The sequence below is a fragment of the Bos taurus genome, chromosome 12 (assembly GCF_002263795.3).
Source record: "Bos taurus isolate L1 Dominette 01449 registration number 42190680 breed Hereford chromosome 12, ARS-UCD2.0, whole genome shotgun sequence".
In the NCBI taxonomy this organism is placed as follows: Eukaryota; Metazoa; Chordata; class Mammalia; order Artiodactyla; family Bovidae; genus Bos; species Bos taurus.
In genome coordinates this window covers 11721124-11747070 of record NC_037339.1, presented here as the reverse complement: position 1 = coordinate 11747070, position 25947 = coordinate 11721124, and the positions used below count along the sequence as shown (strand labels likewise).

At 44.5% G+C, this 25947-nt stretch overlaps 1 protein-coding gene across 8 annotated transcripts in view; it reads left to right on the top strand.

Annotated features, from left to right (window-relative positions):
- VWA8 (von Willebrand factor A domain containing 8) overlaps positions 1–25947 on the top strand; it is a 416362-nt gene that overhangs the window by 324763 nt on the left and 65652 nt on the right. For 7 of the 8 annotated variants that reach the window (XR_009496658.1, XM_059892187.1, XM_025000014.2 and 4 more), the window contains 2 exons: positions 15720–15828; positions 19774–19930. Coding sequence is in view for 7 of the 8 variants with exons in the window: in XM_059892187.1 (XP_059748170.1) it covers positions 15720–15828; positions 19774–19930 (266 nt within the window). In the remaining variant the exon portion in view is untranslated. The remainder of the gene's footprint in view (positions 1–15719; positions 15829–19773; positions 19931–25947) is intronic. The other variant, XM_059892192.1, reaches the window with a different exon arrangement.

Genomic DNA, 25947 nt, shown 5'->3' with positions numbered 1-25947 from the left:
CCATGGACTGAAGCCTACCAGGCTCCTCCATCCATGAGATTTTCCAGGCAAGAATACTGGAGTGGGTTGCCATTGCCTTCAAGTCAAAAATGGGCCATAAAGCATGTTGCTTAAAACCAGGCTGGTGTTAAGTTGCCTTGCCTGGCTGCACAGCCAGAATCCCACACTGTGTTAGCAGCTAGGGTACGTGCTGTCAGTGGAAGGAGACAGGATAGAAACATTCCCAGGTGTAAAGAATTAGAGTCACATCGCAGGAGACAGAGGAGACGTGGGCAGTACACAGGAAATATAGCGGCCACCCAGCTCCCCGCAGTTCAGCCCCAGGGCCCCACATTAACCTGGGGTTTCTGGACTCTGTGCTATGTTCTCTCCAGTTCCCTTCGATGACCCCTTTCATCTCCAGGTGACCAGGTCATGGCCGCACATACACAGCTGCACGTCCTGAAATTTGCGCTGCCTTCTGCACTTGGCCTCCCAGAACCCCAAGACGGCGCTGCTGGGGGGAGTCCTCAAATGGGGGCACAGAGTGAGCTTAGTGGAGTTGGGGTGCAAGGAGAGGGAGGGGAGCCCCGAGACGAATGCTGAGGGAGCTTGCTGGCACAGAGTCCAGGACTCTGTCCAGAAGGGAGTTAGAGTTCCCAGGTGTAAACAGGAAATGGGCAGAGAAATGCTGTTAAAGAAACTGTAGCACTAACACAGCAGAGAAGATGACCAACTCGTGTATATTATATAAACCCCCAATCAGTTACAGTCATTCCAGGAATCGTTTGTATCCAATTACCAGGTAGCTGTTATATCACTGATATGTAATGTAATTTGTGTCTTATAATTCTGCCCTTAATTTCATTAGAAAGCTTTATTTTACCCTAAGGTATTTGAGGTTCTAAGTTCATGGCTCAAACAGGAAAGTGAAAAAGTTGACTGAAAACTCAACATTGAAAAAAATAAAATCGTGGCGTCCTGTCCCATCACTTCATGGCAAATAGATGGGGAACAATGAAAACAGTGACAGACATTATTTTCTTGGGCTCCAAAATCACTGCAGATAGTGACTGCAGCCATGAAGTTAAAAGACAGTTGCTTGTTGGAAAAAAGGCTATGACAAACCCAGACAGTATATTAAAAATCAGAGACATTACTTTGCTGACAAAGGGTCCGTCTAGTTAAAGCTATGGTTTTTCCAGTAGTCATGTATGGATGTGAGAGTTGGACTATAAAGAAAGCTGAGCACCAAAGAATTGATGCTTTTGAACTTTGATGCTGAGAAGACTCTTGAGAGTCCCTTGGACTGCAACATGATCCAACCAGTCCATCCTAAAAGATATCAGTCAGTCCTGAGTATTCATTGGAAGGACTGATGCTGAAGCTGAGGACTGATGCTAATTCATTGGAAAAGATCCTGATGTTGGGAAAGATTGAAGGCAGGAGGAGAAAGGGACGACAGAGGATGAGATGGTTAGATGGCATCAATGACTCAATGGACATGAGTTTGGGTGAACTCCGGGAGGCCTGGCGTGCTGCAGTCCATGGGGTTGCAAAGAGTCGGATATGACTGAGCGACTGAACTGACTGACTGTCTAGCAAAGCGAAACTCAGTGGTATTCTTTTCTTCTCTCCCAAATGTCCTGCTTTCTAACTTGCCTCCTTCAGTTCAGGAGAGCAGCTATCAGACTTCTATATATTCTTGGTGGCATGTACCCCACTAGAGCCACTGTGTAGCTTTGGGGTGGCCACAGTGGCGATGCCTGTCATGCAGCCGTTCATGTATTTACTACACATTTTCTGAGCATCTGTGATACCCAAAGACAGGAAGCTACACTGATATGACCGAGAGGGCCTCTGGATGTTCACAGTGTAGAACTGACGCCAGGTTCTATATCTGGTCATATTTGCCTCTATAGCACTGATTCCAACAATGCTATTTACCACTTAAAGAAATATTTTCTCTATTTTACTTGATTTGTTGTTTCTGGCTTCCCTGAGCCTTTGTTGCTGCATGCAGGCTTTCTCTAGTTGCCGTGATTTCTCTTGTTGTGGAGCACAGGCTCTAGGTCCACAGGCGTTAGTAGTTTTTGGCTTTTGGCCTCTAGAGCACAGACTCAGGAGTTGTGGTGCATGGGTATCTTCCCATGGCATGTGAATCTTTGCAGGCTGGGGATCAAACCCATGTTCCCCTGCATTGGTGGGTGGATTCTTAACTCTGGGACCGCCAGAGAAGTCCCAGAAATATTTTCTTTAAAAATGTGTGTACGGTATTTACAATAGCCAGGACATGGAAGCAACCTAGATGTCCATCAACAGATGAATGGATAAAGAAGCTGTGGCACATATACACAATGGAATATTACTCACCCATAAAAAGGAACAAATTTGAATCTGTTGAACTGAGGAGAATGAATCTAGAGCCTGTCATACAGAGTGAAGTAAGTCAGAAAGAGAAAAACAAATATCATATATTAACACATATATTGGAATCTAGAAAAATAGTACTGATGAACCTATTTGAGGGCCAGGATGGAGATGCACATGTATAAAATGGACCTGTGGACACAGCAGAGGAGGGAGCCCTAAGCCCTAAAGTCACTCAGTCGTGTCCGACTCTTTTGCGACCCCATGGAATATACAGTCCATGGAATTCTCCAGGCCAGAATACTGGAGTGGGTAGCCTTTCCCTTCTCCAGCAGACCTTTCCAAACCAGGTCCCCCACATTGCAGGCGGAGCTTTGAGACATGAACACTACCATGTATAAAATAGATAGCTAGTGGGAAGCTGCAGTATATAACACAGGGAGCTCAGCTCAGTGCCCTGTGATGACCTAGAGGGGTGGGATTGTGGGGGAAGTGGGCTCCAGACAGAGAGGATATGTGTATACTTACAGCTGATTCACACTGTCGTATGGCAGAAACCAGCACAATATTGTAAAGCAGTTATCCTCCAATTAAAAACACTTTTTAAAAGAGGGACAAAAATGCCTGTTATATATGCACACAATAAAGGCATCCATTCTAGCTATTTCATGTGTGTGTTTTGCCCACATTCCAAGTGGTGTTTGTGAGCTGCAGCAGCAGCCTGGAAGGGCCCCTCAGCCACCGAGCCTCAGAGCACAGAGCCGTAAATACTCTGAGCCAGCGAGCAACACACGCCGTCCTCCTGAGCTCCGTGTGTGTGCAGTGCATAGAGCTTGTTTCTCTACAGCCTCTCGATGCCATTGTTTTCTTTTCTGGTTAATGGTTTTAACTCACCGTGGTTGTCCAAAAGTGCAGAGAATGCTGGGCCTTTGGAAGCAGAGGAAGACTGTCTTGCTAGATGTGAAAACACAGGTTTTACAAGAACTCCATGTGCTTTGAGGAAATGGTGGAGGAAACTCAGGGTAAACATCAGGAGACAATGACTTCATAAACAGGACTAGAATCTAAGATGATGAACCAACAATGGTATGAAGAATAGCTGAAAGAAACGATGGCTGCTGACATAACCTGACTTTAACACAAGCGAAACAGAAAACCGTTTGCCAAAAATGTTTGATGCTGGAAATCTCCACGAGGAGGATGCTATGATAACCTGTCCACACTGATTCAGTTAGCGTTCCTATTTTCAGAAAAGAATTCCCCCGAGCTACATGTGTTTGCATGGAGTTCTGGTCAGTGCGTCCAAGCATTTTTAGAACCTGGTCTTATTAAAACCCCCTTTGCTGTTCCCCAGCCTAGTGGTTGGGTGGCTTTTCTACCCACCCTTCCTTTTCCCAGCAGCTTAACATCTCAGAGAATCCTGTTGACAGGGAAAGCACAATAGATTTTAAAACTGCCACACAGATTTTGTGTTCTCGGAGGGAACACAAGGCTTGGGTATAAGACTGAAATCACCTGGGCCAGGAAATGCCAGGAAAGATCATTTAGCTTCTGTAATAATAAAAGCACATGGCAGTAGATGTCTCTTGCCAGGGCCACCGTGTGTATCACAGAATGAAAGCATTTGCACACTCTTTGCCGTAGCAGAGATGGCCTTGCGCGGCCAGCCTTTTCCTCGCTGTGGATGTCTGTTGGCCGGGCTTGAATTGACTCAAATGCTGAATGTTAACCTTTTGAAGTCTCTGGAAAACAAAAGATGCAAAAATAGAGAAGGTAGATATACAAAGACCTGACAGTTTTCCCTGCCTCCACTCTCTGAGGGCTTCCCGGGTGATGCTAGTGGTAAGGAACTAGCCTGCTAATGCAGGAGACTATAAGAGACCCTGGAGAAGGAAATGGCAACCCACTCCAGTATTCCTGCCTGGAGGGTCCCATGGACAGAGGAGCCTGGTGGGCTGCAGTCCACGGGGCCGCAGAGTCAGACGCGACTGTGGCTCAGCACGCACGCCACTCTCTCTGAGTTGAATCAGCAGCTGTTCTGTGAGAAGGTTTACAACGCTCAGCAGGATCAGTCGCAGCAGGTGGTATCTGTGCTGGCTTGTCCTTGCCAGGGAACTGTTGCCGTGCCAATTTTTTGTGATTTTCTAACATGGCTTTTTGACAGTCACCTACCTACACACAATGATAACAACATTTGGTTTCCCTTAAAGATTGGTTTGTGCGTAGACCGTCTTAATCCGTGAACCATCCTCTCGATTCCATTATCTATGTTCTGTATTCTCAAATTTTCCGAAAGTCCTCTGCATCTTTTGTTCCTATTTGAATTTAAGCAGAAGAAAGAGATGAGTAAGGACTCTAAGTAAAGTTTGAGGTTGCTTTAGGCAGATTCTGCATTGTATTGTAGACAGCCGTTCCAACAGCTCTGTCTAGACCAGAGAGCAGGAGAGAGGCCGCTGCCCACACACCTGGGGGGCACGGAGTCAGCTCAGGCAGGTGGCTCTCCAGAAACTGGAGCTGAGGCCGAGGCAGGGATCAGAGTCAGGCTGCGGGGAGTGCAGGATCAGGATTTGAGAACCACGCCATGGGGCCAGCAGGGCCGCATGCTTCCTGCCCCTGTCGGGCAATGGCTGTCCGCTGACCAGTGGCTGAGCACGGCTGTGCTGTTTGCCAGTTACAGGCTGGCAGGAAGAGTTCCTGCCAACAGCTTATTGTGAAGAGCACTGTATGCAGAAGCTGAAACTCTTACATTCTGTTGCCTATCTGCCTCTCCCACATGCATTTAATGCATATTTATTAGGCATCTGGGCTTCCCTGGTAGCTCAGCAGGTAAAGAATCCACCTGCAAAGCAGGAGACCCTGGTTTAGCTCCTGGGTTGGGAAGATCCCCTAGAGAAGGGGTAGGCTACCCACTCTGGTATTCTTGGGCTTCTCTCGTGGCTCAGATGGCAAAGAATCCTCCTGTAATGCAGGAGACCTGGGTTCAATCCCTGGATTAGAAAGATCCCCTGGAGGAGGGCATGGCAACCCACTCCAGTATTCTTGCCAGGAGAATCCCATGGACAGAGGAGCCTGGCGAGCTGTGTCCATGGGGTCACAGAGAGTCAGATGTGACTGAAGTGACTAAGCACAGCACAGCACGTGTATGTGTAAGTCACTGTGCCAGCAAAGATAAAGGTAAGGTAAAATATCCATAAAGTGCTATTTTTGCCCTCTTGTGAGCCCAAGTCTGTGAAACCTATAAAACATTGTTCACCTTAATCAGACTGGGTATTTTTGTTGCAGAGTAATGGATTTCATGAAAAGAGTCGTTCCCGTGGGGAGGATCTTTTTCAGAAACTTTGATCACAGATAAAGAAATAACATAGGATGCACACAGGGATGCATTCCAGAACGTCACAGCAGGTGGAGAAAGGAGGGTGTTCGGGGGTTACAGTCTCAAGTATTTTAAAGTATTTATCAACCTCATCACTTATACCAGAAAGTGAAGTATGCGTAAGTCTCTGGGAGTGTTCAAGCAGAGAGAGTGGGGTTGAGTTTCAAGAAATGGGCAGGCAGGGTCAGGAAGGACAGCTGATGGTGGACTTGAAGAAGCCTGTGAGAAAGGACCGGAGTCCTTCCTAAGGCAGAAAGAGCTGCCCGCTCCTTCAGGACTAGAGAGACAAGAGTTGCTGTGGGACAAGCCACGGCCCGCCTCCTGCCTGTCGCCTGTCGGTGCTTACCTCATAGGCCTTGTCTTCAGGGCCAGGGAGCAGTCCCAGCATGCCCCCATCAACCCCCCACCTCATCCCCTATCTCTGCCTGCTTGCTGGTCCCTAGACTTTATTTCCCACTTTTGTGATAAGAGCACTTACCATGTGAATGCCCTTTGGGGGAGAATTATTTAGTATGAATGAATATCAGCTACAGGATCATTTTTTAATATTAATCACCACAAATTAGATCATCTCCTGCTTTTTAAGAACTAAGAGGATTAAAGAGGACAGGAGGTCATTGAATACGTGAAAGAAAACGTTGCCACCAGCCAGGGGGAAACTGGAGATGAATTACATACTTGGATGGCTTTGCCAGAGGTTGTAGCTGGAACACAAAGAAGCTGTCTGTGGACAACAGTAGTTTTATCATGTGTTATCGTTGTAGAAGTCGCGTGTTGTTTATGAAAACCGGGTAAGGACTTGTTGCTTTTTTTTTAAAGCAGCTGTCTTCATCTGAAAGACCATCATACCTAGGAAGATATTAATGTGACTTTCATCGTATCTGTAATAGAAATTTCTTATATTTTTCATATGCATGCGTGCTAAGTCGCTTCAGTCGTGTCCAACTTTGCAACCCTATGGACTGCATCCCAGCAGGCTCCTCTGTCCTTGGGATTCTCTAGGTAAGAATACTGGAAATGGGTTGTCATGCCCTCCTCCAGGAGATCTTCCTGACCCAGGGATCAAACCTTCATCTCTTATGTGTCCTTACTTTGGCAGTCAGGTTCTTTACCACTAGCACCACCTGGGAAGCCCCTATTTTTCTTATAACCTCAGACAAGAATCTGTTTTAGGCAAATGTATTCAGTACCTTATTATGGTCTGTATTACCCTGCGCTGTGATTTTGTTCTACGTTATAAAATATTTTCCTGGAACCAAAGATCCTGTTTCTTGTTATCTCCATATTCCAGGGAGTAGTGAATGTACCATAAACATACACAGAAATGTTTGAATAAGAAAATGAATGATCGAGTGCATTGAATTGCTTGCTAATCATCAAATCATCAGATCAGATCAGATCAGATCAGTCGCTAAGTCGTGTCCGACTCTTTGCGACCCCATGAATCGCAGCACGCCAGGCCTCCCTGTCCATCACCAACTCCTGGAATTCACCCAGACTCACGTCCATCGAGTCAGTGATGCCATCCAGACATCTCATCCTCTGTCGTCCCCTTCTCCTCTTGCCCCCAATCCCTCCCAGCATCAGAGTCTTTTCCAGTGAGTCAACTCTTTGCATGAGGTGGCCAAAGTACTGGAGTTTCAGATTCAGCATCATTCCTTCCAAAGAAATCCCAGGGCTGATCCCCTTCAGAATGGACTGGTTGGATCTCCTTGCAGTCCAAGGGACTCTCAAGAGTCTTCTCCAACACCACAGTTCAAAAGCATCAATTCTTCGGCACTCAGCCTTCTTCACAGTCCAACTCTCACATCCATACATGACCACAGGAAAAACCATAGCCTTGACTAGACGAACCTTTGTTGGCAAAGTAATGTCTCTGTTTTTGAATATGCTATCTAGGTTGGTCATAACTTTCCTTCCAAGGAGTAAGCGTCTTTTAATTTCATGGCTGCAGTCACCATCTGCAGTGATTTTGGAGCTCAGAAAAATAAAGTCTGACACTGTTTCCACTGTTTCCCCATCTATTTCCCATGAAGTGATGGGACCAGATGCCATGATCTTCGTTTTCTGAATGTTGAGCTTTAAGCCAACTTTTTCACTCTCCTCTTTCACTTTCATCAAGAGGCTTTTTAGTTCCTCTTCACTTTCTGCCATAAGGGGGGTGTCATCTGCATATCTGAGGTTATTGATATTTCTCCCGGCAATCTTGATTCCAGCTTGTGTTTCTTCCAGTCCAGCATTTCTCATGATGTACTCTGCGTATAAGTTAAATAAACAGGGTGACAAGATACAGCCTTGACGAACTGCTTTTCCTATTTGGAACCAGTCTGTTGTTCCATGTCCAGTTCTAACTATTGCTTCCTGACCTGCATACAAATTTCTCAAGAGGCAGATCAGGTGGTCTGGTATTCCCATCTCTTTCAGAATTTTCCACAGTTAATTGTGATCCACACAGTCAAAGGCTTTGGCATAGTCAGTAAAGCAGAAATAGATGCTTTTCTGGAACTCTCTTGCTTTTTCCATGATCCAGTGGATGTTGGCAATTTGATCTCTGGTTCCTCTGCCTTTCTAAAACCAGCTTGAACATCAGGAAGTTCACAGTTCACATATTGCTGAAGCCTGGCTTGGAGAATTTTGAGCATTACTTTACTAGCATGTGAGATGAGTGCAATTGTGTGGTAGTTTGAGCATTCTTTGACATTGCCTTTCTTTGGGATGGGAATGAAAACTGACCTTTTCCAGTCCTGTGGCCACTGCTGAGTTTTCCAAATTTGCTGACATATTGAGTGCAGCACTTTCACAGCATCATCTTTCAGGATTTGGAATAGCTCAACTGGAATTCCATCACCTCCACTAGCTTTGTTCATAGTGATGCTTTCTAAGGCCCACTTGACTTCACATTCCAGGATGTCTAGGTGAGTGATCACACCATCGTGATTATCTGGGTCATGAAGATCTTTTTTGTACAGTTCTTCTGTGTATTCTTGCCGTCTCTTCTTAATATCTTCTGCTTCTGTTAGGTCCATACCATTTCTGTCCTTTATCGAGCCCATCTTTGCATGAAATGTTCCTTTGGTATCTCTGATTTTCTTGAAGAGATCCCTAGTCTTTCCCATTCTGTTGTTTTCCTCTATTTCTTTGCATTGATCGCTGAAGAAGGCTTTCTTATCTCTTCTTGCTATTCTTTGGAACTCTGCATTCAGATGTTTATATCTTTCCTTTTCTCCTTTGCTTTTTGCTTCTCTTCTTTTCACAGCTATTTGTAAGGCCTCCCCCAGACAGCCATTTTGCTTTTTTGCATTTCTTTTGCATGGGGATGGTCTTGATCCCTGTCTCCTGTACAATGTCACGAACCTCATTCCATAGTTCATCAGGCACTCTATCTATCAGATCTAGGCCCTTAAATCTATTTCTCACTTCCACTGTATAATCATAATGGATTTGATTTAGGTCATACCTGAATGGTCTAGTGGTTTTCCCTACTTTCTTCAATTTAAGTCTGAATTTGGCAATAAGGAGTTCATGGTCTGAGCCACAGTCAGCTCCTGGTCTTATTTTTACTGACTGTATAGAGCTTCTCCATCTTTGGCTGCAAAGAATATAATCAGTCTGATTTCGGTGTTGACCATCTGGTGATGTCCATGTATAGAGTCTTCTCCTGTGTTGTTGGAAGAGGGTGTTTGTTATGACCAGTGCATTTTCTTGGCAAAACTCTATTAGTCTTTGCCCTGCTTCAGTCCATGTTCCAAGGCCAAATTTGCCTGTTACTCCAGGTGTTTCTTGACTTCCTACTTTTGCATTCCAGTCCCCTATAATGAAAAGGACATCTTTTTTGGGTGTTAGTTCTAAAAGATCTTGTAGGTCTTCATAGAACCGTTCAACTTCAGCTTCTTCAGCATCAAATCATAGGCAACTGTAATAAGTAGAATTTCTGATATTATCATGGCAGTTTTCAACATCAGAAAATTTAAAGCATGTCTTCTGGAAGTAGGACATCCTGCAAAGATTGAGACCTTGGCTCCTGCCCCACTGCCTCTCATTTGTCTTTTAATTAATGAATCAAAAGTTAGTTTGCATGCATTGGGCTCCAAGTAGCAGAAAACCCAACTTACAGTAGCTTAAACTATAAGGACAGGGCTTCCCTGGTGGCTCAGTGGTAAAGAATCCACCTGCTAATGCTGGAGATGTGGGTGCAGTCTCTACCTCGGGAAGTTCCCACGTGCTGCAAAACAACTAAGCCTGCGTGCCACAGCTGTCGAGCCTGTACTCTAGAGTCCGGAAACCACAGCTCTGGAGCCCATGCACTGCAACTCCTGAAGCCCGGGCGCCCTAGAGCCCGTGCTCTGCAACAAGAGAAGCCGCTGCAACTAGAGAGGAGCCCCCACAGCAACAAAGACCCAGCATAGCCAAAAATAAATAAATAAATAAAAAGTTCTTTATATTAAAAAAAAAAAAAAAATATGTCTAATAACATTATTTGCTGATGTAGAAGCTGGAAGTAAGTGACTCCGCGGCTGATTGAGCAGCTCAGCGGTGTCATCAGGGACACCACCTGCCCCGTCCTCCCCTCTGCCACCTCCTCCTCGTTGCCCCGTGGTCACCAGGTGGACTCCCCAGCTCGAAGCACCACGTCATCACTCCGTGTGCAAGCCAGCGAGCGTGTGTATGCTGCAAGGTAGGGGCAGCCAGTCCCTGCAGGGCCGCGAGCGAGCTCTGTACCCAAGAGGAAAATCTTTCCCAGAAACCTCCCAACAGAATTTGTCTTACATCGTGGCTCCCAGACTTTCTTCCCCGGATACATCGCTGGCAGAGGGCGATGGGAAAGCTGGGCCTCGTCCCAGCTAACGGTGATTCATCTGACTTCTGTGTAGAGAGGAGAAAGAGGCATGGATGTTGGAGAGGCAGCTGCAAACGCCTGCCGAGCCACACCTCGTCTCCAGCTGGAAAATGAGAATCGGCTGTGTTGTCCAGTCATTCCTCCAAGAACGCACTTTCCTTCCAGGAGTGTGTTCTGGCTATTTATATCGTTTTACTGACATTTTTAAAAAAATCATGAGTGTGAAGAGGAGCCTAAAGTATAGGGCCTTGCCTAGGATTACAGGGCTTTCGTGAGTCATGTCCCTCCACTACTTTGGGTTTGGGTTGCTTCACTCTGGAACATTTTTTATGAGTTATAATTTACAAGGTCTATGCTTTGTTTTGTTTTTCCATCTTGATTCATATGAAAGAGGACAACTTCGGATTATAACATGCTTATCTAAAAGGATGTAGGATGCATCAGCTGTGACCAACACAGCAAAGAGCTCATCATGGGCATCAATTTGCATCAACACTTGTAAGAGTCTATGATATTTTGTGTTTGGGGCAAAATTTTGATCCATGTGAGTGAACACATGAGTGCATGCTAAATCACTTCAGTTGTGTCCGACTCTTGCAAACCTATGAACTGTAGCCCACTAGGCTCCTCTGTCCATGGGATTCTCCAGGCAAGAATACTGGAGTGGGTTGCCATGCCCTCTTCCAGGGAATCTTCCTGACCCAGGAGACCCTGTCTCCTGCATTGGTAGGTAGGTTCTTTACATTAGCGCCTCCTGCAAAGCCGTAAGTGAACACTTACTGCTGCTAAGTCACTTCACTTAAGTAGGGTGTATATCAGTAACTGGATTGACTTGTTTGAACTCTTTCTAGATGAAAAGTGAAAGTGTCAGCCACTCAGTTCTGCCTTACCCTTTGCAACCCCATGGACTGTAGCCCACCAGTCTCCTCTGTCTATGGATTTCTCCAGGCAGAAATACTGGAGTGGCTTGCCATTCCCTTCTCCAGGGGATCTTCGCAACTCAGGGAGCAAGCCCAGGTCTCCTGCATTGCGGGCGGATTCTTTACCATCTGAGCCACCAGGGAAGCCCTTCTAGATGAGACCAGTCCTCAAAGGAAATGCATTCCAAGTCTTTCTCAACACATACTTGAAATAGTTCAGCAGTTTATCAACTTTCTGAATGACCAGAAACTCTGAGCATCTTTCTGTCCCCAAGAAGCAAGCTTCCTCGAATGATATGCGTTCCTCGGTGTCTGTTGCAGTTTCTGTCTGGGCTGGACTGTCCTAGACTTCCTGCCTCGTACCTTTTATGAATCATTGTCAATTCACGTAAGGGATGCCCTAAAATGGCTTTGGAAACTGCTTATCAGATGCGCTCCTCCCAGAGGAGCTAGAGAAATAGACTAGAGAAATTGACTCCTGTGACGGCAATGGCATTCATAGCATGACTCAGAATTAGATAAACTCCCCAAATGCTTGCTTTTAAGTAAGTATCCTGGGTAATTCATGGTATGTGTTTTTCTGGAATCCACTGTGTTTGGGCTGATGAGTGTTTTTGTCAAGAATTTGTCAATTTTGAAACATCTCCAGACTCCCATTTGGGGTTGGTAGGGAGCAGCCTTGTTGGCACCGTGAGCCGTGCCAGTTCCCAGCAGGACACACAGGTGACAAAGAACAGCAGTTCCTTTCTGCCCAGACAGTTCACACGAATTTTCCTCCTCCCTGATGGCCCACTGTAGGTGTCTTCAGTGTGATTTCGCAGGTAGCTGAGGGGGCTATTTGAGAGCCCTTTTCTTTTGCCTTGTGCCGTCATTTTTAATACTTGTTCTTGAAAGGCTATCCTCTTACAGCAGGATAACTGAACTGCAGTGAAATGTCTAAAGGAGATTGCTTTTTAATGAAAGTAAAGTTACTAAGGCACCTAGGACTCTGTTTTCTATACCTCTTCTGAAGTTCTTTTATTTATTTATTTTGTATTGAAAGAAAGTGAAACTGTTAGTCTCTCAGTAGCGTCTGACTCTTTGCGACCCCATGGACTGTAGCCCGCCAGGCTCCTCTGTCCATGGGATTCTCCAGGCAAGAATACTGGAGTGGGTTGCCATGCCCTCCTCCAGGGCATCTTGCTGACCCTGGGATCACACCTGGGTCTCCCGCATTGCAGGCAGGTTCTTCACTGTCTGAGACACCAAGGAAGCCCGTTTTGTACTGAAGTATACTTGGTTTACAATGTTGTGTTAATTTCTACTGTACAGAAAGTGCCTCAGTTACATATATATGTATGTATATACACATTCATTTCTCTACTCTTTTCCATTGTTCCCTGTGCTATACAGTAGGACTTTGTTGTTTATCTATTCTTTTATTTATTTTTAATAAATAATACACACACCCTAAGTGACGGCTGGTGTTAAGAACAGTTACTCCAGTAATGCTGTCATGGCCCAGACCATTTCTATAGCTTCCTCTTTTAGAATTGACCTGTAGAGGTGTCACAACTCTTATGAAGCAAACTAGTCTCATTGTTTTACAATTGTGCCTGATTTTGACTAAAACCCCTCTTTTACCAGATTTTGAATTGTTTAATCAGTTAGAACATGTCAATGTTAAGTGGAACGGGAGAAATTATTTAGTTCAACCCCTTTTAGTTTCTGATGAGAAGGTTTAGCCCCAGAGAAGTTAATTGACTTTCCTAAGAGTACAGAGTAAATTAGCAAATAATTCACACACATCAGAACTATTTGGTTCATACACATCAGTTCTAAATATCCTTTAGCTATTTATTAAAAATCAAATCTATTTTTAAAGGATACATAATTTCTACCATTAAAGATATTAAAATAGAATCTGCCATGGACTCTGCAGATCCTTCCTAAAGCACTCCAGAAGTGTTTTGAACACCATTATTATAATAAATGTATCTTTATGAATTAAAAAGCTTATCATCTTATTATAATAAATATATTTCCATATGTAAGTTCCATTATTTTTTTTAAAAAATCCATTAGACTGTAGTCATAACTTTTATGTAGATTTCTTAAATTGACACAGAATAAAACTCTATCTCAGTTTTGGAATGTTTCTTATTTTTCTCATTTCTCATGGAAAACATCTATAAGATACTTCTAAGATAACCAAACATTATCTCCTGGCTGAGGCAAGCTTGTCCTTATTCTGTGCTGTCCAGTGAGATAGTCATGGACTACAAATGGTAATTTCAAACTTAAATTTTAGTTAATTAAATAAAATTAAAAAATCAAGTATTCAGTAGGTACATTGCGTAATAAGTTACCATATTAGATGCCTCAAGTATACATACTTCTATCAGCACAGAAAATTTTATTAGTTAGTGCTGGTCTAGAGTTGTTGTAGTCAGTATACATATTTTAATTTACTACGAATCTCTTACACTGTCTCTAAAAAAGTTAGAAAGTGGTGGCAAGTTTTGGGGAAAGTACTTTAAATGTTTATTTGTTCTGTAAATGTTGCTAGCTATTCTGCACAGTTTAATTTTTTAAAAGAAGAATTTATTTTCACCCATTTTTTTGGAGCATGATGGTTTGTGTGGAATTCATGTCAACTGTCACGTCCTGGCTGCTAAATTTTAAAATATGCTGAAGTTATGGCAAAAGCTCTGTCAGTGCTGCCAAAGCTAAAGGCAGAAGTGTGTTACTCACTCGTGTCCCTCTCTTTCACAACCCTCTGGACTGTAGCCTCCAGGCTCCTCTGTCCATGGGATTCTTCAGGCAAGAATACTGGAGTGGGTTGCCATGCCCTCCTCCAGGGGATCTTCCAGACCCAGGGATCAAACCCACATCTCCTGCATTGCAGGCGGATTCTTTACCATTTGAACCACCAGGGCTTCCCTGGTAAGGGCAGAAAGGTCCAGTTAATTGAAATTTTGTTACAATGTCATAACATTTGAAATCAACTAGTCTGGATATAACACAATGGAAATTATGTTGAATTCATTCTTGATAGCCATTTTATTTGCAAAGGCCTTAAATTACCTACCTACCTTTGTTTATCCTAACATCCAGAATGAAAAGTCCACTCACTAAGAAGGCACGGGTCAGCTCTCAAGACTGACCTGGCGTCATGCTCCAGGTCCATTTCCAAGCTCCCCTGGTCCACTGTGAGCAATTCGAGGGCAGTGACCAACCCTCCGTGGCTTTTGTAGGCCTCACGGTACTTCAGATGATACCTTGCCAATACATTTCCCATTAAGGCTTGTTTGAACAAACAAAACAGTTGATCTGGTCTGCCCGGAAAATCACTGTATTTGGGAGCAGGCTCATAGGGTACATGGATGTGACTGCTTCAAATGCTTTTTATTGTGGAGTAATATCTACTGAGCTGACTGCTGGGATGGAACTCCTGTGTGGTTATCAGTACTTTTGGTGAATCTGTGCTGAATTAAATCAGGGACCAATGAATGAGCCACAGGCTCTCAAAGAGAAAGGCTAAAGTGCCGCTTGTTCTGTTTTATCTGCAGAAACAGTAAGTCCAGTTTTAAAATAGAGATGAACTAGGAGAGCTATAAATACCATAATAAAATGAGAGCGGGCCCAGAAAATAAGCAGTTTTTAGTCTCTGTGCACACAACATATATCAGTGAAGCACACAAAGGTATATTTTCTGGGTTTCTTTTATCATATATTTCGTATAAAATAGCCTTTTTCTGAGGAATGGGATTTCTTTGAAAATTAAATAGGTGAATGTTTATCTGCCATGACTCAGCTGGACCAGGTGGACTATAGTCCACTAGGCTCCTCTGTCCATGGAATTCTCCAGACAAGAATAGTCTTGTAGTGAATTGCCATTCCCTTCTCCAGGAGATCATCCCAACTCAGGGATTGAACCCTTGTCTCTTGTATCTCTTGCATTGACTGGTGGGTTCTTTACCACCAGCGCCACCTGGGAAGCCCCATGATCCAGTCTAACTCCTTTTTTTTTGTAAAGAATATTTTTTATAATTATATTTGTTTCCTTCCCAGCTCAATGGATGTAAAATCTGGTGAAATTTTGCCAGACACGAACAGCATCTATCATGAGCATCTATCAACAGCATCTATCAGGTTATGAGCTACCATAAGGACTTAGGGAGAAACGGTCCTTCTTTCTGTCCTGCAGGTCCTGGCCTTGGTCACGAAGAGTGATAATGTCTAATTTCTTCATTTTTAGATAACAATCGAAAGAGAGAGCGGTGAAGACGTGAGTTCCCCCAAACACGGGAAGGAGGACCCAGACAACATGCCACATGTGGGTGGTAACACTTGGGCTGGCGGCACAGGTTGGTAGTATGGGCACTTTCCTGGGTCAGGCTTCCAGAGACTTCGTGAGCCCATGTGGACAGCCCACCAGCCCCAAGAAGGCTCAGGAATCAGTTTGCCTTCTCCTCCAACCCCATTAGTCAGCTGGAGTGTGCTTCTGCCCTCTGACGCAGCGTGATTTTAAGACACGGAAAAGCCCTGGCATTTGGAGCCCTGCAGACTCAGCAGACAGTCAGAGGTAGCAACCCCCTAACCTCAGGCTGTTCTGGTCCTCATTCATCAAAGGGGCCTACTATGAACTGCCTCTCAAGATTGTGATGAGGATTCAGTAAGATTATGACTGCAAAGCGCTGCGCTCAAGACCTGGCATGAAAAATGCATTCATTAAAAGTGTTAATCCCCTCTTTTAAATTTCCTGTCCTTGGGACCATGCCAGAAATCGACAGTAAATTCTTTCTGGACCAGCTGACTTTGAAAAGACATGGTCCTTGTCTTCCATATCTCAGAAGAGAGTACGTCGAGGCTGCAGGGTTCTGTGATAAGAGAGATGGCTGTGGTCTGAGTCGATGGCTGGGGTCCATCCCTTCCTCTTGGCTGCCTGTCAAGAGCATTGTTCCCAGCCAGGACCACGGCCTTCCTCCTTCCTCTGCGGCAGCTGGAGCGACACAGCTGTGGGGCTGCAGGAATAGGGCCAGACTGTGCACACCGTCTGATCTTATCGCGGCTGTGAGCTGTGCCAGCACGAGCTCCATGCTCCATCTTCACTGGGGACAGTCTGTGCTCCTTGGCCTTGACAGCCTCGGGAGGAAATGGGCTACCGTGCGGGGACAATGTGGTATCTAGCAGGCCCATGGGCCCCTCGCTGGCTCTGTTTATGCATCAGGCATCAGCTTGAAAGGAAGGATATTTTTAGAAATGGCCTTTGATCTGGAAGTTAGTGTCAAGCCAGCAGGATTTAATCCCTGTGGAATGCACTGTGGGATGCGCTGGCCAGATGCAGGCTTCCCAGCCATGGGCTACTTACTCTGGAGCGGAGGTGCTCGCTTGTTATTCAGCTCATGTCTACCAGCTCGTATATCTTATAGTCCGGGCTGATGACCCTGCTTTTACTTCCCAGCCAGGTTGTCAATCTGTCAAGGCTCTTTCACTACAAATTCTTTTTCTCTTTGTCCCTCTCTGCCTCAGAATTCTCTGCACTGAAGGTAATCATTTGATTACATGAATCATTTGATTCCTTTTTCATCATCAAAACCCCTCCACTGTCTTTCTCCCCCTTATCTTCACAGATTTAGGATATCCAGGGTTAGTTTCAATATTATACCTTGGGATCTAGACTCTCTGGCAAGCCTTTTCATTTTGGCACCAGTGGTAAAGAACCTGCCTGCCAGTGCAGGAGATGCAAGAGACATGGGTTCAATCTCTGGGTTGGGAAGATTCCCTGGAGAAGGGCATGCCAACCCCCTCCAGTATTCTTGCCTGAAAAATTCCATAGACAGAGAAGCCTGCCAGGCTATAGTCCATGGGGTCGCAAAGAGTTGGACACAGCTGAGCTCACACTCAGGAGTCATTAAAGCCTTCTTGGAAGTGCAGGTTGTGAAGAATTCCACCCTCACATCTTCTCCACCCCCATCTGACTTTGCCAAGGGACTGATTGTCATCACACCAGCCTCTAGACGGTTATAGGTCATCCCCTCCTTTCACCAGAAACAATCTCATCTCAGCACCTGGGAAGTTTTAAGTTCTCATTTATGACCTACCCATAACTAAGGAGCACCTCCGATAGAAAGGGAGTCAGGTCTCAGGACAGCATTTCCACCCCTGAATCTCATGACCATAGTCCTTTCCGCCTATTGACCATCCATAAGCGACAACCAGGAGTCACACACATCCAAGGTGGAATTTTCCACCAGCAATTTCTAAATAAAAAAGAAATAAGATGTGCTGGAATCAAAGGATAAAAATACTATAATTAATGGGCTGTTCTCATGGTATTTCCCAAAAGGAAATGACCTACCTGGACTTTGATAAGGGAAGCAGAGCATGCTGAGTTGTTGCTTTTAACTTATTACCAATTAAGCCTTCAAGGGAGAAAAGGAGAATGTAGCATAATTTATCCAAAGCCTAAGCACTTTCAAAATTTCCACTTTATGAAACTTAGAAATGAGCTCACTCTATGCAACTGGAAGTTGTCTACATAATGATAGTGAGAGAAGTCCCTTATAGAGCTCTCATTTTGTGCCTTGCTGAGTGCGACTGAGACACAGAGAGGTTGGGGAACTTCCCTCAAGGACACGTGACTAGTATGTTGGAACCAGGATTCAAACTCAGGCAGTCTGACTTACCTACACAATACTGTACTATATAATGCTAGTGTTCATATTAATACTATCAGTATACTATACTAATCAATACTTGACTATAATGTACAAGATTATGCTACCCCTACAATATTGGGATCTCTTCTAAGTTCCCAAGTTATGTGTAAAGGAACAAAAGAAACTAATTGCTAATATTTTAATCATTATAAAGCTGGGGTAATAAACTGGTAACCCAGGACCCAAATCTAGGCAATATATGTATTTTGGCGGTCCAAGTCGTGTTTTAAGATGATTTGAATTTGAATATATTTAGACAAGGCAAGTCCTCTCTAGTTAGCCAAGTTCTCACCACTTCTTATAATATTACCTACCTAGTCTTCTAGGCATTTAATTTATACCTACAACATACAGTTTTACATAATACACATTTACAAGCATGTAAAGGGTTAATTGCTCAGTCATGACCAACTCTTTGCGACCCCATGGACTGTAGCCCACCAGGCTCCTCTGTCCAAGGGATTCTCCAGGCAAGAATACTGGAGTGGATTGCCATTTCCTTCCCCAACAAGCATGTAAACTTGGGTTTATATTTTAAAACTGTCCTGAAACTGGCAGTATTTATCTGTTGCATGTTATTCTAAGCTAAAAGTCAAAGTATAACTGACTTCTCATCTTGGCTCAGCCACTGATATGAGTTCACATGTCTGTCACTTAACCTTTCTGCACTTTATTTTTACCACTTGCAAACCAGAAGCAATATCCATACCCTGACCATCTTTCTTTGATTTTAATGAAAAATCAGATTACTGTGAAGAAAGAGTGTTGTTCATTTAATTAACATATATATACGATGTATTTGGGGCTTACCCAGTGGCTCAGAGGTAGAGAATCTACCTGCAAGGCAGGAGCCACAAGTTCAGCCTGGGTTGGGAAGATCTGCTGGAGGAGAGGGCATGGTAACCCATTCCAGTATTCTTGCCTGGAGAATCCCCATGGACAGAGGAGCCTGTCACAGAGTTGGATATGACTGAAGCGACTGCACGTGCACACACATCAAGTATTTATGGTGTTTAAGCCATTCTTACAGGTACAGAGCTACAAAGATATATAATCCCATTCATCCTATAGATGGTAAAAAAAAGAAAAAATTTAAGGAATAACAAGCAGGGCATAAGAGTGTTGATCCCTGTGTGGCTGTCATCAAGTCAGGTGTCATAGATTTTGGACTGAGCCTTGACATATGGGTTGGAATTAGTTGGATGGAGAAGAAGAACATCCTAAACTAGGGGACACCTTGTGTTTCCAGGAGAAAGTCATTTGAATAATTATTAGTTTTCCCACTGGCTCAGCGATAAAGAATGTGCCTGCACTGCAGGAGCCGTGGGAGACATGGTTTTGTTCCCTGGGCAGGGAAGATCCCCTGGAGAAGGGCATGGCAACCCACTCCAATATTCTTGCCTGGGAAATCCCATGGACAGAGGAGGCTGGCAAACTACAATCCATAGTGTCTCAAAGAGTCGGACACGACTTAAGGGACTTAGCACAGCACACAGGTATAATTAATCTATTTCATGGGCTTGCCTTAAAGCCCCGCTCTTTTGTGGTCTAGATCAGACTAATCACCTGGACTTCATGGTTTCCTCCCAGGTGGAAGAGACACCGCAGGCCTGGGCGGCAAGGGAGGTCCTTACCGGCTGGATGCAGGCCACACGGTCTACCAGGTCTCTGAGGCCGAGAAAGACGCTGTTCCCGAGGAGGTGAAGAGAGCTGCGAGAGAGATGGGCCAGAGAGCGTTTCAACAGAGGTGGGTGGTCCCCAGCGCGTCCGGAGCGGGGAAACGTCACGGCAAACCCTGGGCAGACCCAGGGTTCTGTGATTCTCCACTTTATGCAGCCACTTAGACCACAAACTGCAACCCGTTGCCACCTCACCCCCCATTAGAGACAGCTGAGTGAACACAATCCCTGGCTCTTTCTGCTCAGGCCCTTTTAAATGTATTAATTGCATATAACGGTATAGAGGAAGGACTGAGCACATTCGAAGGTAAAACCAGGGACTTCCCTGGGCAGTCCAGTGCTTAAGGCTTCACCTTCCAATGCAGGGAGTGCTGGTTGATCCCTGGTTAGGGAGCTACGATCCCACATGCCTCAAGGCCAAAAAGCCAAAGCATAGAAAACAGAAGCAATATTGTCACTAATTCAGTGAAAACTTTAAAAAACAGTCCACATCAAAAGAATAAATAAATAAATCTTTTAACAAAGTAAAACCAAAGGTATTTCCCTGTGGAAAAAACTAAAGTCAGATCATTCCATCCACATCTATTCCCAGGCCACAAAGCAAATTGAGATAACATTCCGTCATGGTCCCTTCCTGCCCCTCAGGAATCTTGTAGATTTATGTGGAGACAGGACTAGCGTACACACACACACACACACACACACACACACACACACACTCCCACACACATACTTTCACACTCACCCTGGTTAAGTGCTGAAGTCACGTGATACAGAGGCTGTGCCCTCCAGCGATACAGAGAAGGGGAAAGTCACTGGGCTGATGAGAGGTGAGGCCTGAACACAGCCAGCATTTGGACCTTCCAGGAAGGGAAAGCTAAGTGAGCAAGCCAGGATGAGCAGAGTGACTGTGGCGGAGACAGCCAGCCATATCCAGAAAGAGGGTACCAGCTGGGGCCGGTGGGAAGTGGGGTTGACTGTCAGTGGGTGGAGGCCTTGAGATCCAGGCCCATGAGCCTGTAGCTTTCATTCTGGAACCATGTGGGGCCACTCTGATTGGAATCATCTAGAACATGAGAAGAAACCTCATGACCCTTTCCCTGGACATCCACCTGGGTTCTTCAGCTCAAAGTGACAAGTACCTAAGAACCAGGAAGATCTCCTTTGGGATTGAGGGTGAGAGTCATGGTCTGGGAGGCAGATTTACGCTGTTGGGCTCCACAGAAGGAGCTGGGCACAGTTCAGATAAACCATGCTCTCCAGCGTCCACGAGTTCCGAAATTCCTCCCATGCAGGACATCTGGTATTACATTATCTGCTGGGCTTAAACATCCTGCAAGTAAACAGTCCAGAACAATGGGGACAAAAACTCAGGTCCCTGCGGACACACCCTCAGGAAAGCCTGCGAGGCTTCGGGCCCTCGTGTACTCAGCAGGCAGGTTTGACAAGTGTCACCCCCAGCCCTTCTGCCGGCTTCCCTGGAGACCTCCAACAGTTGATTTCTCCTCGCCGTGCGTCAGTCTGTTCTTCTGGTGATAGGTGGCTCCCTTCCCCCTTCCTCTCACAGAGGTTGCAAGGACAAATGATGTTAGGAATGGAAACAATTTAAATTGCTCAAAAAAAAGGTGGGAGCAATCCAATAATGCAAGATCTTGTTAGAATTAAGACACAGTTTTAATTTTACATTTCATGTAAACAATAAATATTTATTTGGGAAAGGAACCGAATAATTAGATACACATCATCTTCTCCTTCCCAACCAATGAGTTCCTGTTGTTCCCACACTGAGAATCTCACCAGCCCTTTCTCAGTTTTTGTGTAAGTGGGCAAGTGAATAGAGCAATTCACACAGAAGGACTTGTAAGTCGTGGTGGTGCTTTGGTCGCTAAGTCGTGTCTGACTCTTGCAGTGCCATGAACTGTAGCCTGCCAGTCTCCTCTGTCCTTGGAATTCTCTAGGCAAGAATACTGGAGTGGGTTACCATTTACTTCTCCAATTGTAAGTCATGCTTGGGTGCAAGTGTAGAACCCCTTCTCTAATTCCCATGATAGACAGTGAGGAATCTGGTTCTGTTAAATACAGTTACCCCACAGGATAAAGAAATTAGGGAGCATCTGTGATAATAAGGCAACTAAATTTAGTGGATATAAGGGAGGAGAGAGAAAAAGTGGAGAAGGGAACTGAGAAAACCGTGAACGCATTACTCACTTCGTCGTGTCTGACTCTTTGCAACCCCTTGGACTGTAGCCCGCCAGTCTTCTCTGTCCATGGGATTCTCCAGGCAAGAATACTGGAGTGGGTTGCCATTCCCTTCTCCAGGGAATCTTCCCGACCCAGGGATCGAACCCAGGTCCCCCGCATCGCAGGCAGCTTCTTTACCATCTGAGACACCATACACCTCTACTAAATGCTGCAGAGAAGAATCCAAATCCAAGTGAAAGAGTACCAGAAGGTACTTCAAATACAGAGGAGCTGGACAAGGGGATGAGAAAGGAGAGGATGAAATAAAAGCATGTGGAGACCCTGAAAAAGACAGAAAACACAGAAAAATGTTGCTTTCTACTTTTGTGTAGTAATAGTCCCATTTGATGAGTATTCAGTTTAGTACTACTAAAGTCTGGCATCCAGTCCCATCACTTCATGGCAAATATGTGGGGGAAAAGTGGGAACAGTGACAGATTTTAATTTCTTGGGCTCCAAAATCACTGCAGATGGTGACTGCAGCCTTGAAATTAAAGGACACTTGTTCCTTGGAAGAAAAGCTATGACAAACCTAGATAGCACATTAAAAAGCAGAGGCATTACTTTGCTGACAAATGTCCATATTGTCAAAGCTGTGGTTTTTCCAGTAGTCATATATGGATGTGAGAGTTGGACCATAAAGAAGACTGAGCATCAAAGAACTGATGATTTCCAATTGTGGTGTTGAAGACTCTTGAGAGTCCCTTGGACAGCAAGGAGATCCAACCAGTCCATCCTAAAGGAAATCAGTCCTGAATAATCACTGGAAGGACTGATGCTGAAGCTGAAGCTCCAATGCTTTGGCCACCTGATGCAAAGAACTAACTCATTGGAAAAGACCCTGATGCTGGGAAAGATTGAAGGCAGGAGAAGAAGCGGGCAGCAGAGGATGAGATGTTTAGATATCATCACCCCGACTCAATGGACATGCATCTGAGCAAACTCCAGGAGATAGTGAAGTACAGAGGAGCCTGGCAAGATGTAGTCCATGAGGTTACAAAGAGTCAGACATAACTTAACTACTGAACAGCAACAGCAAAGTTTTTCTTAAACTTTTTATTATGAAACTTTTCAAACATAAACAAAAATAGAAACATGTAGTGAATCTGTGGACCTATTCTCTCAACTTCAAGAAGAAAATCTGACTCCCTTCCTAGTTCCCAACCCTGAGTTTTTTGTTTTTAGCTAATTCAAGATTTTCTATCTTTTTTATCATAAATAGTTCAGAGTTTATCTCTGAATACTTTATTTAAAAAAATAAAAATACACAATACTATTCAGTTCAGTCACTCAGTCTTGCCTGACTCTTTGCAGCCCCATGGACTGTAGCACGCCAGGCTTCCCTGGCCATCATCAACTCCCAGAGTTTGCTCAAACTCATGTCCATCAAGTCGGCAATGCCATCCAACCGTCTCATCCTCTGTTGTCCCCTTCTCCTCCTGCCTTCAACCTTTCCCAGCATCAGGGTTTTTCAAATGAGTCAGTTCTTCCCATCAGGTGGCCAAAGTATGGGAGCTTCAGCTTCAGCATCAGTCCTTCCAATGAATATTCAGGACTGATTTCCTTTAGGATGGACTGGTTAGATCTCCTTGCAGTCCAAGGGACTCTCAAGAGTCTTCTCCAGTACCACAGTTCAAAAGCATCAATTCTTCAGCGCTTAGCTTGACTACTGAAAAAACCATAGCTTTAACTAGATGGACCTTTGTCGGTAAAAGAATCATTCTTCACTATCATCCAATAGTTAGTTTCAAAGCTATTTTGTAAGTCTAGGTAAATGCAGAATGAAGTCAAAGCCCTGTACGTATGCTTTTATAGCAGCTGATACCTTCTTTCCATGGAAATGGCAACCCACTCCAGTGTTCTTGCCTGGAGAATCCCAGGGACAGGGGAGCCTGGTGGGCCGCCGTCTATGGGGTCGCACAGAGTCGGACACGACTGAAGCGACGTAGCAGCAGCAGCAACCTTCTCTCCATAGTTCTTATCACTATTTCCCATTGTGTTACTGGTATGAATAGTTGATTTCTTCTCCACTGACTTCAAGTTCCTTGAGGGCAGGGTGTTTTTGCCCTCTACCACTTAGCAACAAAAGAATAGCAAAACATCCCCAGTAGCTACACAAAGAACCTAGTGCATAGCAAGCACATACATGTTTGTGAATGGATAATACACACATGAGAACAAGTAATGCTATCACCCTTTCGTGCTTAATTCAAATACTGGCTGAAACCAAACTGACGGCCAGCCCGACCCATCAGCCTAGGGGTCCAGCATATTGCCCTGAAGAGCCTAATTCTACTGGTGGGTTTTGACATCATCAGCAGAGCATTTAGTTAGCATTCATTTGTATCTGGATTTTGGCTAGATACTGGCTCTTACTTGTCATGAACTGATTAACTCAGGAAGAATAACAGAAGTAGACAAGCATAAGACACGTACAAAGCAGGACAGACATTAAACCAACAAAACAGGAATGAAATAGGTGGTGAGGTGCTTTTATATGCTTGGAAAAGCCTCTCAGGTGGGCGCCAATTGTGGAAATTGTACCCACGACCATGTGCAAGACTAATCAGCCCTACCCAGTAGATCTTAGCTTATGTTTGTTTTCCTCATAAACGATCCAAAATTACAGTATTTAAATGTGACCTATATGAAAAAGTAAAATGAGACCTAAAATTCCCAGACTCTTACGTAACAATAAATATACCCTTTAAGAATACGCTGTGCCAGCAAAGCGCAGTCTGCGTAGATTACTAGGATGTGAAGCAGCTGTGCCCTGCAGTTTTGATCAGGGTTAAAGCAGCAGAGAGACACGTTTTCAGCCAGCTCTGTGGGCCGGAGAGTATTAGCGCTGGGGGTCTTGTCTGATGCAGAGGCCAGCGTGTCCTGTTTTCTTTCCCCACTCCCTGCTTCGGCCTTCATCTTTGAGAATGTTATCAGCTTTGAACACCTTGTAGGTGATGTTCGTGAAAGCTAACACAGCTTGGAATATGATTTCCAGACTTCTTCCTAATTAGAACAGCATGTGGTGTGTTTTGGGAGCAACACACTCATGCCAGAGGCATCGTTGTAACTAGAGTTAGTTCAGATGTCTCTACAAAAAACCAGTCTGCCTGGGGCGACTTACCAACTGCCTGGTTCCTTCCTTGATGTGTGTGTGTGTGTGTGTGTGTGTGTGTGTCCTGCTAAGGACAAGCTTTATGCCGACTTTTTTCCCCTAACCTCTCTTATTTGAGTGAGAGTGTACTGGCCTCCCAGGTAGGAAGGATGTTGGTAAAATATCTTGCAGTGGTCATCATGCCCAGCATCTGTCAGGCTTGACACTTGAGACGTATCTTCATCGATGAAAACTTAAGAGAGGTTTAAGAGATTGCCAAAACTACACATAAGAGGTCAAATCCTGCACACATATTCCTTTCTGTCCTTCAGAACAGAGAGGAAATTCGATTTATAGGGCACCTTCGCGTGTCACCTCAGGAAATAACCATTCAGATGTTATTTACCTTTCGGGTATTTACTGTTTGATAACCAGTGTTTTCAAAGTCCTACTTGGCAGCATTTCTTGCATGCCACTGGGTACCAGGGCTTGTGCTGGCACTGAGATGCTGAGAAAAAATAAGGCACATTCCTTTCCCCAGAAGATTACAAGAGAAAATATCAGAGCACCTCACATGTAGTAAAGTTCATTAAATTTCATTAAATATTTGGCTCAAGTACACACACCCATATGTATACATGCATTTTTGTATATTGGATCTCAATGTAAAGATCATTTTCTGCTGTGGAAAATATGTTTGAAAAACACTCTGATAGAGCAAAATAGACATGTATTAAAAGCAATAAATAA